The sequence below is a fragment of the Rhinopithecus bieti genome, unplaced genomic scaffold (genome assembly GCF_001698545.2).
Source record: "Rhinopithecus bieti isolate Rb0 unplaced genomic scaffold, ASM169854v2 scaffold_47707, whole genome shotgun sequence".
In the NCBI taxonomy this organism is placed as follows: Eukaryota; Metazoa; Chordata; class Mammalia; order Primates; family Cercopithecidae; genus Rhinopithecus; species Rhinopithecus bieti.
In genome coordinates, this window is record NW_016819117.1 from 716,760 (window position 1) to 733,241 (window position 16,482).

At 56.9% G+C, this 16,482-nt stretch overlaps 2 protein-coding genes across 3 annotated transcripts in view; both read right to left on the reverse strand.

Annotated features, from left to right (window-relative positions):
• The window catches only part of LOC108519366 (mastin-like), a 12,239-nt gene extending 2,099 nt beyond the window's left edge, over nt 1-10,140 (reverse strand). Inside the window, exon 1 of the mRNA XM_017858287.1 lies at nt 10,069-10,140. Within this exon, the coding sequence (XP_017713776.1) occupies nt 10,069-10,140 (72 nt within the window). The remainder of the gene's footprint in view (nt 1-10,068) is intronic.
• A 1,705-nt stretch (nt 10,141-11,845) lies between these two features.
• Nucleotides 11,846-15,342, reverse strand: LOC108519398 (mastin-like). 2 transcript variants are annotated; one of them, XM_017858363.1, is made up of 6 exons: nt 15,281-15,342; nt 14,642-14,702; nt 14,290-14,467; nt 13,863-14,137; nt 12,196-12,368; nt 11,846-12,101 (listed from the first exon to the last, which is right to left on the reverse strand). In XM_017858363.1, exons 2-6 carry the CDS (start codon nt 14,700-14,702, stop codon nt 11,916-11,918), a joined length of 873 nt encoding a protein of 290 aa, XP_017713852.1. In that variant the 5' UTR covers nt 15,281-15,342; the 3' UTR covers nt 11,846-11,915. The 2 variants fall into 2 exon arrangements, with proteins under 2 accessions (XP_017713852.1, XP_017713851.1); XM_017858362.1 differs by lacking the exon at nt 15,281-15,342 and adding an exon at nt 14,796-14,800.
• Nucleotides 15,343-16,482: the final 1,140 nt, after the last annotated feature.

A 16,482-nucleotide genomic window follows, 5' to 3' on the forward strand; every position in this document is an offset into this window, starting at 1 on the left:
GGGAGGGGCGTGAGGGGCCGAACAAGGGTCTTCCCAGAGCTCACGGGCACCAGGAAAGACCAGCAATCAGACAGTCCCCACGCCCCCGGCAGGGCTGGCGCTCTGAGCCCAAGGCAGGGAGGGAGTCCTGGGCAGAGGGGGCATTGGGTGGGGTGGACTCGCCTGGGTTCCCGGGCATGGAGCCCCCCAAGCAGGAGAGGGTCAGGAGCAGCAGCCACAGCATCTGTGGGGAGGCCTGCAGCGGGGAGGGGGACCCCAAACACCAGCTTCTGGGGATGCAGGTTGACCTGAGGGATTCAGCTCTGACAGGAGCAGCTCCCTGCCACACGGGCCTCCACACACACCCCTCGTGGGGCGGTCTCGCTCAGGGCCCCTTTATCCTCCCATCACAGGAAGTGGGCGGAGGCTGGGCAGTCCCACTTCATGGGGTTAAGATGTGCTCAAAGAGATCTCCTCCCTTGGCCGGGCGCAGCGGCTCACGCCTGTCATCCCAGCACTTTGGGAGGCTGAGGTGGGTGGATCACGAGGTCAGGAGATGGAGACCACCCTGGCTAACACGGTGAAACCCCGTCTCTACTAAAATACAAAAAATTAGCCGGGTGTGGTGGCGGGCATCTTAGTCCCAGCTACTCGGGAGGCTGAGGCAGGAGAATGGCGTGAACCCGGGAGGCGGAGCTTGCAGTGAGTCGAGATGGTGCCACTGCACTGCAGCCTGGGAGACACCGCGAGACTCCATCTCCAAAAAAAAAAATAAAATCACCTCCCTTGACTGGGGCTGTGGGGCCTGATGACCAGGGAAAGCACAGACCCCATGTTCCTCCACGGGGCAGGGGCGGGGCAGGAGGTGCAGGAGGACACATGTCATGTGCCGCCCTCCACGAGCCTGTCCTGTCAGTGAAGGAGAGTTTGGAGAGGCTGTCGGTGAGAGAAGAAAAGGCCCGTTCAGGGTGGCGCTGGTGCCTGTGACAGAGGGAAGCGTCTCTGAGAACCACTGGAGGGCCTGCAGCTGGGGCCCTGAGCCCTGGCCCCGCCCTCAGGAGTCCTGCTTCTCTGGGTACCAAGTGCCCCAAGGGTCTGGACACCCCAGACCACCAGAAAAAGGCTCCAGCACGGCCCCAAAGGACACACAGTTACTAACCAGAAATAGGCTCCAAGAGGCCCAGAACCCAGGCCAAAGGAGAGGGCTGTCAGAGGCCACGGGGCTGGTGCGGACCCGGCTTTTCCAGGAACATGCTGTTACCCAGAACAGCCGGAATGGACCACGCCGTCCACTGTAACGCCCTGCTTAGGGCGGGAGGCCCAGGAACGTGGCCTGGGATCTCAGGTCCACTGTGCGCCAAAGGACACAGCAGAGTCCTCCAAGCAGGTGGAGAGAAGGAAGGGGTCAGGGCACTACAGGGCTCCCAGGGACAGGACCGTCCCTCCAGTGAATCTCCAGGGTGAGGGAAGAGGAGGACCAAGCTGCCATTTGGTGTGGTCACCTGTTCAGGACCCGGGATGGGGTCCACATCTCAGCTGCCCCCACTGCAGCAATGACTCAGATACCACAGACCCTCCAGCCCAGCCAGTGAGGCACCTGACCCTGCTTCTCAGACCCTCTGGCTCCTGGTACAGCTGGATCCTCCCCGTTGGTTGATCTGGGTCACGGACGGCACCCACGTCGGGGGAGGTGGGAAGGGCACTGCCTGGGGCTGGAGAGGCCCCTCCCCTGCCGAGGCACCCAAGGTGGGACTCCATAAACCTGGAAGGAATGGGGCGCTGGCCCCAAGGGAGGACAAGCGTCTGTGCCCCAACTCCATGCCTTTCCCAGCCACCCTGCATCCCGCGTGACTCTGGTCGAGAGCCTCTGAGGCCGGGACACGGCTGTGGATCCCTGTGTGGCCGGCAGATCACTGGCGCACTGTGGTTTCGTTGTGGTTTCGAAGCTGTGAAAGAATCAGCAGACAGCAGTGGACGTTTCTCTGCGTCTTCTCTTCCTAACAAGCCACTATGACCCCAGCAGCCCACGCAGTGCTGCTTAAAGACGGCTTGGGCCCGGCTTCCAGGGGGTCTGAGGGTTTGAGAACGTTTTACTAAGTGTTGGAAGAGGAGTGTGTGTTTGAGAGAAGACAGCCTGACCTGGGAGGGAGGGAGGGAGCAGGTGTCTCCCAACCCCTTAGGAAGAGGACAGGGCCTGTGGGTTCGGTGAGGAGGGGGTCCTTGTTATGGCCTGAAGTGTGACCCCCATTCCTACATTTGTTGTTTTATTTTTGAGACAGGGTCTCGCTCTGTCACCCAGGCTGGAGTGCAGTGGCGCGATCTCGGCTCACGGGGTTGAAGCGATTCTCCTGCCTCAGCCTCCCAAGTGGCTGGGATGACAGGCACCTGCCACCACACCCTAATTGGTGTACTTCATTTTTATTTCATGCAGGGTGCCGTAGCTCTCCTTGCTCACCAAGGGGAGGAGCTTTCAGGACCTCTGGGGTCCCCAGCACCAGGGTCCTCAGGATGATGTGACGCCCTCGTGCCTGGACCCTCGGCCCAGGGTGGGTTCCTCCTGGAGCCTCACTCTTGCTGGCCTCAGCCATGGCCAGCATTCCCTTCCGCCCACAGAGTTTCAGGAAGAGGTCAGAGGATAGTAACAGCAGGTGCTGCCGCCCCATCCCTATCTCTCACTGCAGGGCCCCCGCCCAAGCCCCACCCTGCAGGGTCCAGATGCCCCCAGGCCAACCGAGGGTGGGAGCCTGCATGGGAGTCTCTCCAACACAGAGCAGGACCTGTTCTCCTCCCCTCTGCCAGGCCTTCAGTGCCTGCCACTGGTCTGCAGACCTAGGTTTGGGCATGGAGCTGGGGTCACTTAGAGAGCAATTAAGGTGAAGACAGATGTCACCTGTCTGGGGGTCTCCCAGTTTCCTCCCACACGCCGGCCAGCAGCCCCATCCCCGCTTCCATCTCTTTTTTTTTTTTTCTTTTTCTGAGACAGGGTCTCATTTTATCGTCCAGGCTGGAGTACAATGGCACAATCTTGGTTCATTGCAACCTCTGCCTCCCAGGCTCAAGCGATTCTGCTGCCTAGCCTCCTGAGTAGCTAGGATTATAGGCACCCACCACCACGCCCAGCTAATTTTGTATTTTCAGTGGAGACGGGGTTTCGCCATGTTGGCCAGGCTGGTCTCAAACTCCCGACCTCACGTGATCCGCCTGCCTCGGCGTTCCACAGTGCTGGGATTACCGTGCCCGGCCTGCTTCCATCTTCCATCCCTTCAGGCTGCTCACAGACTCACAGGCTTCCGTCCAGGGAAAGCCATAAACGTTTCAGGCCTGGGGTGCATCTGTGCCCTGCCACGCATTTCACCCTGGCAATAGCCCACAGCAGGCAGGTTCCCGCAAGGGAACTTCATTCATAGTCAGATGGACAGCCCCAGGAACACCCCAGATCCATTCTTACCCCAACCCCCGCCCACCCAGGCAGCTGCTAGTCTTTCTGGGCCTCAGACACCAAAGAGCTGACCACGGCCCTCGGGGGAAGGGTCGCCATCCCTGCATGGTCCCCCCACGTTCAGGGAGGGGGGCTACTTCTGTGCCTCCAAGGAGACCCAGACGGCCATTCCATCACCACAACGTTCCGTTTCTCACCGGTGTTGGCGTGTCTGCCGTCATCTACATTGACACCAGCATGGCTGGTCCGTGCATTTTACCCCTTACAGTATGGATCTCGATACGGTTACACAATGGATTCGTTCATTTCAATTGAAGAGTTTGTAGTTTTTATTTCCAGGTTCTTGCCACCACAAACATAAATAGGACTACCTTTATTTATTTATTTATTTGTTTATTTTTGAGATAGAGTCTCACTCTGTTGCCCAGGCTGGAGTGCAGTGCCATGATCTTGGCTCACTGCAGCCTGCGCCTCCCAGGTTCAAGCAATTCTCTTGCCTCAGCCTCCTAAGTAGCTGGGATTACAGGCACGGGCCACCAAGCCTGGCTAATTTTTGTATTTTTAGTAGAGACGGGGTTTTCAGCCATGCTGGCCAGGCTGGTCCTCGAACCCTGATTCAGGTGATCCACCGCCTCAGCCTCCCCAAACGTGGCTGGGGTTACACGCCTTGAGGCACCGCACCTGGGAAACAGCACTACCATTTTTTTTTTTTTTTTTTTTTTTTTTTTTTTTTTTTTGAGACGGAGTCCTCGCTCTGTCGCCCGGGGTTGAGTGCAAGTGGCTGGACTCAGCCCCTGAAAGGGCTCCGCCCCTCCGCGTTTCACCATTCTCCTGACTCAGCCCTCCCGAGTAGCCCTGGCGACTACAGGCGCCCGCCCACCATCGCCCGGCTAGTTTTTTTGTATTTTTTATAAGACGGGGTTCACCGTGTTAGCCCCAGGAGGCTCGATCTCCTGACCCTCGTGATCCGCCCATCTCGGCCTCCCAAAGTGCTGGGATTACAGGCTTGAGCCACCGCGCCCGGCCAGCACTACCATTTAAAGAGTCTTCTGGGGCCTGTTTTTCCTCAGCTCACACAGGGTGGAAATGGCTCAGCCCATCCTGAGTTGCAGCCAGCTTGCCCTGTGGGGAGGCTGGAGCCATTTCCATCCTGCCCTTGGCTCTGAGAGTGCCGATCTCCCCCAGCACCATGCTTTTTAGTTCTCTTCAAGCTGAGAAGCGCAAAGTGGCTCCTTGTGGATGTTTAAATAGCCCATTCACAGCGACCGAGGAGGGTGGTCAGTGTCCAGGTCCTTGACTCCGGCTGCTTCTGTGAACAAGTTTGTCTCCTTCTCTTTTCTTTCTTTCTTTCTTTTCTTTCTTTTTTTTTTTTTTTTTTTTTTGAGACAGAGTCTCACTCTGTCACCCAGGCTGGAGTACAGTGGCCAGATCTCAGTTCACTGTAGTCTCTGCTTCCTGGGTTTCAGCGATCCTCCTGCCTCAGCCTCCTGAGTAGCTGGAATTACAGGCGGCTGCCACCATGCCTGGCTACTTTTTGTACTTTTAGTAGAGACAAGGTTTCACCATGTTGGCCAGGATGGTCTCGAACTCCTGACCTCAGGTGATCTGCCCCCTTCAGCCTCCCAAAGCGCTGGGATTACAGGCCCGAGGCACCACACCCGGCCTAAAATTAACTTTTTAAAAAAAAGAATTCAGTGCCTGAAGCAGATCCTAGCAAACCCTCCCCCAACACACTGGGTCTAAGAGTTGGTGTAACTGTGCCACGCCACCTGGCCAGCACCTGCCTCCCTCTGAGGCAGGAGACCAGCAGGACTTGATCAGGACCTCGCTGGAAACCTGCAGAGACCAGAAGCTGATGGAGAAGCCGCCTCTACCCCTCACCGCTTATTAATTAGCACCATGACAGTTTACAAATGCCACGGCAACAACCGGGAAGCTACCTTACAGGGTTCCAGGAATGCCCTGCCCCTTTTCTAGAAAATTCCTAATAACCTGCCCCTCGATTAGCATATAATTAAGAGTAGGTATAAACATGACCAGCAGCCTGGGGTTGCTCTGAGAAACTTTCTTTCACTGTTGATTCACTCTTGAGTTCTTTCCTGAGTGAAGCCAAGAACCCCCACTGGCTGGGCCCCAGTTTCAGGGTTTGCCTGCATCACTTTTCCCAGCTCTGTTCTCGCACCCAGCGGGGCAGCATTTCCTGGGAGTTGCCATGGCCAACAGAAGCTGGATGACACAGGCCTCTGCTCCCAACCCCCAGGAGAGAGAACACCCAGGTGTGTTCCGGAGGCTCCCAGGGCTCCAGGGAGCCCCCAGCAGCACCAAGCTCCAAGTGCCCAGTGTGGACACGTGTTCTATGGCGCACAAGGCAGACGCGCTGCTGTCTCTTCCCTGCCAGCGTTCCCTTGCCTTTGACACGTGCGCCTCCCAAACACACTGCTCACACCTGAGCCCTTGTCTCGGGGTCCACACTAAGCGTTCAGCGTCCCAAAGAGAGGCGGGGCTGGACTAGAGTGAGTGCAGTGCCGGATCCTGTGTTTATTAGCGTTGTGAGAAATCATTAATCATTTGAAGAAACATGAAAGACCAGGTTGTGTCAGATTTTCCAACAGCAAGAGGAGAGGCAAGTTGACGATAAAGTAACATTTTAAGGTGCCCAAGAAAATAGCTCTGAGCTTAGGCAGGCGTGGTGGCTCACACCTGTCATCCCAGCACTTTGGGAGGCAGAGGCAGGTGGATCATGAGGTCAGGAGTTCAAGACCAGCCTGGCCAATATGGTGAAACCCCGTCTCCACTAAAAATACAAAAATTAGCCGGGCATGGTGGCAGGCACCTGTAATTCCAGTTACTTGGGAGGCTGAGGCAGGAGAATTGCTTGAACCCGAGAGGTGAAGATTACAGTGAGCTGAGATTGTACCACTGCACTCCAGCCTGGCAACAGAGGGAGACTCCATCTCAAAAAATAATAATAATAAATAAATAACTTAGAACCTAGAACATGCTATCCAAGAAAACTGCTACCCAAGGCTGAGGGCAATATAAATGCATTTTCAGGCACAGTGCATCTCGAACTTTTCATATCGTTTAAAATAGTTTATATAAAATTCTTTTTTTTTTTTTTTTTTTGAGACGGAGTCTCGCTCTGTCGCCCGGGCTGGAGTGCAGTGGCCGGATCTCAGCTCACTGCAAGCTCCGCCTCCCGGGTTTACGCCATTCTCCTGCCTCAGCCTCCCAAGTAGCTGGGACTACAGGCGCCCGCCACCTCGCCCGGCTAGTTTTTTGTATTTTTTAGTAGAGACGGGGTTTCACCATGTTAGCCAGGATGGTCTCGATCTCCTGACCTCGTGATCCGCCCGTCTCGGCCTCCCAAAGTGCTGGGATTACAGGCTTGAGCCACCGCGCCCGGCCTAAAATTCTTAAATAAACGGAAAGACAATTACAGAAAATGTTGCAAGAGATACATTCAGCAGAGGAAATCAAATAGCATGATAAAGTTTAATGTTATCTTTTAAAAATAGATAACGCTGAAGAAAAAGAGAAAATATATCCACAATAACCCAGAATTAACAGTCTAGATGGTATCAACATGCTGGATTCAGGGGACGAAGAAAAGCCAGGGGACGTGAGCGGCTGATAAACTTCTTATCTGATTGAGGGTACACATAGCTATCTGTTTCAGAAAGGTGAGAAGGGAAAAAAAAGGAGACAAAATAACTGAATTTATAAAATAATAAGATAATAGGAACCAGTCTGAGTAAATCAATGATTCTAATAAATATGAAAGAATGAACTTACCAGTTAAAATATTATACAAATATTAGCAAAAAAAAAAATTTTTTAAAAAGAGGAAATGTAAAAATACAAGCATGGCCGGGCACAGTGGCTCACGCCTGTCATCCCAGCACTTTGGAAGACTGCGGCCGGTGGATCACCTGAGGTCAGACGTTTGAGACCAGCCTGACCAACATGGAGAAACCCAGTCTTTACTAAAAATAAAAAAATTAGCCAGGCGTGGTGGCAGGTGCCTGTAGTCCCAGCTACTCAGGAGGTTGAGGCAGGAGAATCGCTTGAACCTGGGAGATGGAGTTTGCAGTGAGCAGAGATCTCCCCACTGCACTCCAGCCTGGGTGACAGAGTGGGACTCCATCTGACAAGGAGTCCGAGGGACAGCTGAGAACCACGTGTGAATCCTGGGCTGGGGGAGGCGCCAGGCGCTTGTACTGAACAGTAAGAGAACACCAAGAAAAAAAAAAATTCAACCAAAAAAAAAAAAAAAACACGTAAAAACGACACCCACTCAACAAACATAAAAACAACAAGCCCTTGGGTAGGACTCAGAAAGCAAGCGCAAGCGACCTGTCTAAAAAAAAAAAGCGCTGCCGGGCGCGGGTGCGTCACCCTGTAATCCGCAGCACTTGTGTGGGAGGCGAGACGGCGGCGTTGGATCTACGAGTCAAGGAGATTCATACACTCATCCATAAGCGGCTAGACATAAGTGAAAACCCCGTTCTTCTACTAAAATACAAAAAACTAGCCGCCGGCGAGGCGCTCTCATACATACCTGCGGCGGCGCCGATACGTTTGCTGATTAGACCTTTGAAAGAACGGTTACTAGCAACCAGCCGCAGCAAGGGGAGGAAACGCCAATTGGCGCGCGCGCGCGCGACAGCCTTTATCTTCCAGGAAGACCCGTCAGCGTCCAACACTGTAGTCCCAGCTACTCGCGCGGGAGGCTGAAGGCAGGAGAAATGGCGTGAAACCCACCGGGATGGCCGGAGCCGCTTCAGTGACTAGAGCGCGGGACATCGCGAATCCCACTGCACTCTGCAGCGCCTGGGCGAGCAGAGCTGCACACCGCACGACTGCCGTCTCAAAACCCAAACAAACAAACAAACAAACAAAACAAAAAAATATATATTCATGATGGATATAAAAAACAAATCCAGACATATACTGTTTACAGGAGAGAGAAAAAGTTGAAAGTAAAACAATGGGAAAAGATATTACAGTAGACTACTAGCTGAAAGATGGCATAATTCATTTTTAAAAATAGAGACAGGGTCTCACTACGTGGCCCAGGCTGGTGTTGACCTCCTGGCCTTGAGGGATCCTCCTGCCTCAGCCTTCCAAGCGCTGAGATGACAGGTGTGAGCCAGTATGCCTGACCCATTTTAAAAAATAGTTTTATTAGATAGATTTTATCAAAATGAAAAACGCTTATCAAAATATACTCTTAAAAAAATGAAAACAAAGTTACAGACAGGGAGAAAATATTTATTAAAGATACAATGTTTGTATCCAGGAGGTGTAAAGAATTCTCAAAACTCCAGAATGAGAAAACAGAAACGCTTTTTAAAAAGATTTAAAAGATTTGAACGGCCGGGTGCGGTGGCTCATGCCTGTAACCCCAGCACTTTGGGAGGCCGAGGCGGGCGGATCCCGAGGTCAGGAGATCGAGACCATCCTGGCTAACACGGTGAAACCCCATCTCTACTGAAAATACAAAAAATTAGCCGGGCGAGGTGGCGGGCGCCTGTGGTCCCAGCTACTCGAGAGGCTGAGACAGGAGAATGGCCTCGTTCTAAATCAGCAACTTGGCACCATGATGCTGAGTACACAGTTTCCTCCCTGGGAGCCTCTGTTGCCCTGTGTGAAGCTTGACGGCTCTCCTGAAATAAAGCCTGTGGGGGGCATGGCGTTTCTCCCCTTGCTGGAGCTGGTGCTAGTACCGTCTTTCAGTCAATCAGCAAACGTCTGTTGAGCTCAGTCTTTAAAACACCTAGCAGATTTTTTTTTAGACAGTCTCTCTCTGTCACCCAGGCTGGAGTGCAGTGGCACGATCTGGCTCACTGCAGCCTCCGCCTCCCAGATTCAAGTGATTCTCCTGCCTCAGCCTCCTGAGTAGCTGGGATTACAGGAGTCAGCCACCACACCCGGCTAATTTTTGTATTTTTAGTAGAGACGGGCTTTCGCCATGTTGGCCAGGCTGGTCTCGAACTCCTGACCTCAGGTGATCTGCCCACCTCGGCCTCCCAAAGCACGGAGATGACAGGCATGAGCCACTGCGCCCGGCCAAGATTATTTTAAAGACTTGTATTCTCTAATCCCAGAACAGGCAGGTCTCATTTCTCCGTCTCCCTCCTGTCTTGGGGGTCACAGTTGTTCTTAGGATAAAAGGGAGTGACACCTGGTAGGGAGGGGACGTTTGTCTTCTCTCCAAGAACCGGAAGGTGTCAAGTGATGTCTGATTAAAGGTGGAGAAACCTTGGCCTCTGGGAGAGTCTTGTCCTCTCTAGGGGTGGAACTGAGACACTCACGTGGGTGCAGACCAGGGCACGTCAGAGCAGCTGCAGCGGACTGCAGACTTGGTGGGTGTCCTGAAATGTCTCACTCTGCGAAGGCTTTGTTCACAGTGCCCTGCGTGGTGTGAGAAACCCCTAAAAACACCGAGATGGAAACGCTCACTAACGTGCAGGGTGATTTTCTATGATGTGGAGAACACGGGGCACCATGACTGCTTTGCTCATCCAAGAGACGGTGAGTGAGTAGATATTCACAGCTCCCAGCACCAAAATCTCCAGAGGCCTTAACCCCCAGACTCTGTGCTGAGTCGCCCGGTGGAGACCCCACCTCAGCGGCCAGGGACTCACCCAACGCCCTTCTCGGCCCTGCTGGACACAGCTGCAGTCAGAGATGAAGGAGGCAGTGGGAACTGCGGGCATTACCCAACCCAAGCCGCAGCCCCACGCTGCCCACGCTGCTTCACAGCCCACCCGAGGAACCAACACAGCCCCAGAGGAAGACGCGGTGGGGCTGACACAGCCTGAGATACGGGGAGAGAACCCCGTGCCCAACTCTGGACAGAGCAGGAGCCTGGTCTCCCTCCTCCAGGTCAGCTCTCCCTCCTCCGGGTCAGGCCTCCGGCATCCTCCCCGGGCCTGCAGGGCTGCTTTAGGATGGGGAGTTTGAGGTCAGTTAGAGCAGCCCCGGAAACGCAGAGAGAGGGTGCAGCCCCCCAGTGCTCTCCCCCACACCCAAGCAGGCTGACTCACCACTTCCCATGACCAGAGCCACCCCAGACCCTGGCTTTCCAGCAAGAGGCACAAGAGGGGACTTTGGTCAGTGCTGTGGGCACTCCACAGACAGCACAGCTGGGCCCCAAGCCCAGGAAAGGGCAGAGGGATTCAGGGTCCCCTTGGAAGAATCGCCCCTTCCCGGGAGAACTCAGCGCCTGGCAGACCCCACGGTCAGATAGTTTCAGCCTGAGGCCCCTGCACACGCTGGCCGAGAGTGGACGGGAAATGCGCAGGGTGCCACTCAGGTGGGGCTGTGGGCCACAGGTGGACACCTGGCCCAGCCCGGCCAGCAGCCCTGACCCTTGCTGACCCACTCTGAAGGGAAGGGGCCTGTCTCTGGTGGGCCTGAGCCCCCCACTCCCTGCAAGGGGGTATCTGTCCTTTCTGACTCCGACCCTGACCCTGCGGAGGTGCAGGTATGGGCCCTCCCCCAAGGAACGTGTACATCAGGCCCCCCGGGGCAGAGAGAGCACCACTGTGGCCTCTGAATCCCAGGACCGGAGCTTGGAAGGGCTCCCAGAGCAAACGCCACAGCCCACAGCATGGACCACAGATTGTAGGGATGGGAGCCCTGAGCCAAGTTCCAGGGAGATGGGGGCAGAACCAAGCCCTGCCCCCCAGGTGGCCCTGACCCTCTTGCAGGCAGGAACGAAGGTGAGGCGCTTGACGCTGGAACCTGGGCACATCCCTGTGACCCTGTCATTTCGCTGCCCCCTGGGGTAGCCAGCCTCAGCGTCACTGTCCAGCCCAAGCAGGTCCCACTGGTTAAGCCCCTCAGCTGGTCCAGGGACACCCGGGACCCCACTCCCAGGCTGTTCCAGTGCACCCTACAGCCGTCCCCACTGCCAGCGACACCGCGCCCATGCAGTCTGTGGACACAGCTCCCTCCCTCCCACTGTGGAAGCCACCACTTTATCCAACTGGAACCTAAGGCCTGGCCCAGGGTAGACTATTGCCAGCGAGGAGGGAGAGGGGAGAGGGGAGGGAAGGAGCAGTGAAGTGCCAGCCAGGATGAGCCCCCACAGCACCCTGGAACCCCCACTGCCCACACCCAGCTCCATGCTGCCCCGAGGAAGGGCCCGAGCTTACAGACCCCAAGGGAAGCCTCCCCACCCCTGTGGACAAATGCACTCGGACACACGGAGGCTGCTTTACTCACAGTTTAATCAGAGTCAAGGGCCAGGCCGGGCAGGAGGCAGGAGAGCTGGTGCCTCTGCTCCTCACGCACACCCGCCTTCCTGGAGACACCAGCCTGCAGAGGCGGCCAGGCCTCTCCCTCGAGAAGGACAGGACGTGGATGAGAGGCAGGAAAGGGCAGCAGAAATGTGGGTCCCAGGCGGAGGACCACTGGGTACCAGGATAGTGAGGCTGGAACGGGGGAGGGGTGGAGGGCGTCCACAAGGAGGGTGGGGTCTCCTCCGTCAGGTGAACACCCCTGCAGCCCCAGGGAAGGGAGGGACGTGCTGGTGGATCCAGGACATGTAGCTCATCACGCGGGTGTACACGCTGGGGACGTCGCCGTGACCGCAGAAGGTGCCCCAGCTCACCACTCCCACCTGGACCCAGGTGCAGTTCCACCTGCACACGAGGGGGCCCCCGGTGTCACCCTGTGGGGAGAGACGGCACTCAGCAAGGGCTCCCCATGTGCCTCCCCATGTGTCCCCCCCAGGAGGGGACAGACAGGTGGGTCTGGGGTCTCACCAGGCAGGAGCCGTGGTTCCCATCCCCGGCACACAGCATGTCGTCCTTGATGAGCTGCTCAGACGGCTCAGTGTGGTTGGAAGGAAAGCGGTGGCAATAGATCTGGTTACAGAGGACGTTCCTCCTGACCTTCACCCTCACCTCCCGCAAACTGAGGGGCCAGGGCAGTGGTTCTGCAAGGAGAGGCGTGGTGAGGCTCAGGGGCCTGGCGGGGACAAGGCTGCAGCTTCTCGTTGTGTCCAGAGCTGAGGCACACTATTCACTCAGAGCTGGGCCTTCCCTGGCCAGGGGGTGAGCCCCAAGGCTGCAGTCCTGGGCACAGGAGCCCGGAACCACAGGATTCACCCTTAGAAATGACTAGGGGCCGGGCGCTTTGGCCCACGCCTATAACCCTAGCACTTTGGGAGGCCAAGGTGGGAGGATCACTTGAGCCCAGGAGTTCAAGACCAGCCTGGCCAACATGGTGAAACCGCATCTCTACTAAAACTACAAAAATTAGCCGAGGGTGGTGGCTGACACCTGTAATCCCAGCTACTCAGGAGGCTGAGGCAAGAGAATCACTTGAACCCAGAAGGCAGAGGTTGCAGTGAGTCGAGATCACACCACTGCACTCCAGCCTGGATGACAGAGAGAGACTCTGTCTCAAATAAAATGAAGTAAAAATAAAATAAGCCAGGCATGGTGGCGCACACCAGTAGTCCCAGCTATTCAATACTTGGAAGGCTGCGGTGGGAGGATCACTTGAGCCCAGGAGTTCGAGACCCGCCTGGGCAACACGACGAAACCCCGTTCCTACAAAAAGAAACAAAGTCAGCCGGGTGTGGTAGCTCACGCCTGTGGTTCCAGCTACTTGGGAGACTGAGGTGGGAGGATCACTTGAGCCTGGGAGTTCGAGGCTGTAATGAGCTATGATTGCACCATTGCACTCCAGCCTGGGCAGCACAGCAAAACCCTGCCTCAAAAACAAGTTTTTAAATAAAAAAATTTTTTAAAAGAAACTATTTGGGAAAAGCATGGGACCAGGACTCCGCCTGGACTGCGTTGTGGTGGGAACGAGGCAGTCCGCTCCAGCGGCTGTCGCGCTGCGGGGCCCAGGGCGAGCCCCCAACCTCCCGTAGCTCATGGTTTATTTGCTGCAAAGGAAGAGCAGGCAACTGAGTGTGACGCTGAGGACGGAGTTGACTCACAAAATGCCTGTTGGGAGGTGAGCAGGAGCACCCCCATGTCACAACCCCAGAACTTGCCACTGTGACTTTATTTGGAAAAAGACCTTTGCAGATAGAATTAAGATGAGGTCATGTTAAATTAGAGACACCCTAAATACAGCACCCAGTGTCCATCTAGGAGAAGGGAGAGGGGAGCCTGGAGAAACACAGCTGCAAGCCCAGGGGCATAGGGATGGGCAGAGGCCCCAGAAGCTGGGGAAGGCATGGAACGGACTCTCCCTCAGGCCCTCTGAAAGGAACCAGCCCTGCCCACGCCTGGAGTTTGGACGTTTCACCTCCAGAGCTGTGAGATAAAACAATTCCTGCTGCTCTGAGCCACCAGACCTGTGGTCACCCGTCTCAGCAATGGCAGGAAGCCATCCGGGTGCATCTGGAGCCCAGGCCTGCACCGACATTCCAGGCCATCTCCCCACATCCCACCCAAGTGGCCCTGTTCCTGACCTCCACATCCAATGTCACCCCAGCCGGTCACCCAGCAGGTCTTCCCCGAGGGCACGTCCAGGGAGGCAGGAGGGAGCAAGACTGGGTGGACGAGCTCAGACAGCGGCACTGGGGCCTCCAGCTTCAGCAGGGCGATGTCCGCACCGCCCTGGGCAGACAGGTTCTCATTGTACAGGGGGTGACGGACGATCTCAACCACCTTCGTCGGCTGGTCATCCTCATAGAGCCTCAGCTGCCCGACCTGCACCCTAAACTCACAGGCCTCCAACTCCTCCCTGGAGAGAGGAACGGGCACCTCTCAGAGTAAGGCTGGATGCTCAGGACCGGGGCTTTCCCTGAATCCCGGGAGGGGCCCCCGGCACACAGGACACCTGCCCGTCCCCACCCCCAACTCCCGCCCGCCGAGGGGACGGCAGGCTCCACTCACGGCCCAAGGCAGTGGGCGGCGGTCAGCACCCACTCTGGGTGGATGAGGGAGCCCCCGCAGATGTGCTCCCACAGACCCTTCATGCTGTAGAACCTCAGGCTGACCTGCCAGGGGTACCTCCTGGCCGAGACGTCGCAGCCCCCGATGATGCCCACCAGCTCACGCCCCGCACCGGGCTCTGGGGAGGCAAATGAGGGGCGTAAGGGGCCGGACGAGGGTCTTCCCAGGGCTCAGGGGCACCAGGAAAGACCAGCAATCAGACGGTCCCCACGCCCCCGGCAGGGCTGGCGCTCTGAGCCCAGGGCAGGGAGGGAGTCCTGGGCAGCGGGGACATTGGGTGGGGTGGACTCACCTGGGTTCCTGGGCACGGAGCCCCCCAAGCAGGGGAGGGTCAGGAGCAGCAGCCACAGCATCTGTGGGGAGAAGGCCAGGGCTTGGGGTGAGGAGATCTGAGCCCCAGCTGGGGTCTGGGAACGGAGAGGGGGGTTTGGAGTGGGCGGCAATACCCGTGCCCCCGGTCTCTCTGCCTCTTCCCTGGCATCTCTGGGAGCCCGTTTATCTCTCCTACAGAGGAAGTGGGTGGGCAGGGTAGCCCCCTCCTGGGCACATTCAGAATGCTGAGAGCAGGTGGGGCCAGGCGCTGAGTTCCACTGGGTGGGACTGGGTCCAGGGCACAGAAATGCAGTGTGTGAACCATGGCCATCTGAGCTGCAGGGGTGGGAGGCACCCCCGGTGGTGGGGGGAGGTCTGAGAAATAGTCAACGCCTCAAAGAGCAGCAGCAGCGATACCTCAGCTAGGGAGGGAGGGAGGGAGGGATGCGCGTGTTAAAGGATAGCCCGTTCCTATTCTCTGGCCAGGTCCCCTCCTCACGCTCACCTGGGACACCCACCGTCCTTGGGAATGAAGGATTCACTTCTCGGTGCCTGGAGCCCGTTCTCCTCTTCGGCCCAAAATATCTGCCTCCCCAAAATAACCCTTAGTGTCCCCTACCTCACGATGGCCTCAGGCTGCGAGAACCAACTCCAGGAGAGTGCGAGTCACCAGCCAGGGAGAGACGGGGACAAGCCCAGGACGCACAGAGCAGCCCCGGTCCCCGACCTCTCTCTGGACCTTCCGCTGCCCGGAGGTGCTGGGGTGGGAGCAAGAAAACATGACCCAGTCTGGCCTTGTCAGCAGCTCTGAGGAATGAGGACTTGACATCCCCTTTAATCTGTTTCCAAGACCCCGAAGCGCCGTGGTATTTTGTGCTCACCCATGGGAGAGGGTCATGAGGACCCAGGAGCCCTTCCCCGCCAAACCCCCAGCACCAGTGTCCCCAGAACATCAGGATGCTGCTGGAGGTGACTGTCCCAGTGCTGGTTCCCCTGTGGAGACCCCACCTCGCCGCTGTCAGCCTCACCCAACGCCCTTCTTGGCCCTGCTGGACACAGAGCTGCAGACAGAGATGAACGAGGCAGAGGGAACTGCAGGCATTACCCAACCCGACCCCCAGCCCCCGTCCCCCACCCACGTTGCATCATAGCCGACCCGAGGAGCGGCAGCCCCCAGAGGAAGACACGGTGGGGACGATGCAGCCTGAGATACGGGGAGAGAACCCAGTGCCGGACCCTCGACAGAGCAGGAGCCTGGTCTCCCTCCCCCGGGCTGGGACTCCCTCCCCCGGGCCAGGTCTCCCTCCCCCGGACCAGGTCTCCCTCCTCCGGGCTAGGTCTCCCTCCCCAGGGCCGGGTCTCTCTCCTCCTGGTCAGGTCTCTGGCGCCCTCCCCCGGCCTGCAGGGCTGGGTTAGGATGGAGAGTTTGAGCTCAGTTAGAGACCAGCCCTAGAAACGCAGAGAGAGGGTGCAGCGCCGCCCACAGCCCTCTACCCGCTCCCTCTCCTCCCCGCCCGCACAGCCAGCAGCCTGGTCCAGCTCTGTGTCCCATGGCCACGGTAGCATCCTCCAGGTCTGGGAGCAACAGCAAATGCACGCGGATCTGCTGCAACCTCAGTTCTTGCCTCCTCAGAATAAAAATTCGACTGAGGGGCAGATGTCAGAAGGAGAGACTGAGGCAAGTTTTAGAGCAGGAGTGAAAGTTTATTAAAACGCTTTAGAGGCTGGGCACGGTGGCTCACGCCTGTAATCCCAGCACCGTGAGAGGCCAAGGTGGGAAGACCACTTGAGGCCAGGAGTTCGAGACCAGCCTGGCCAAAG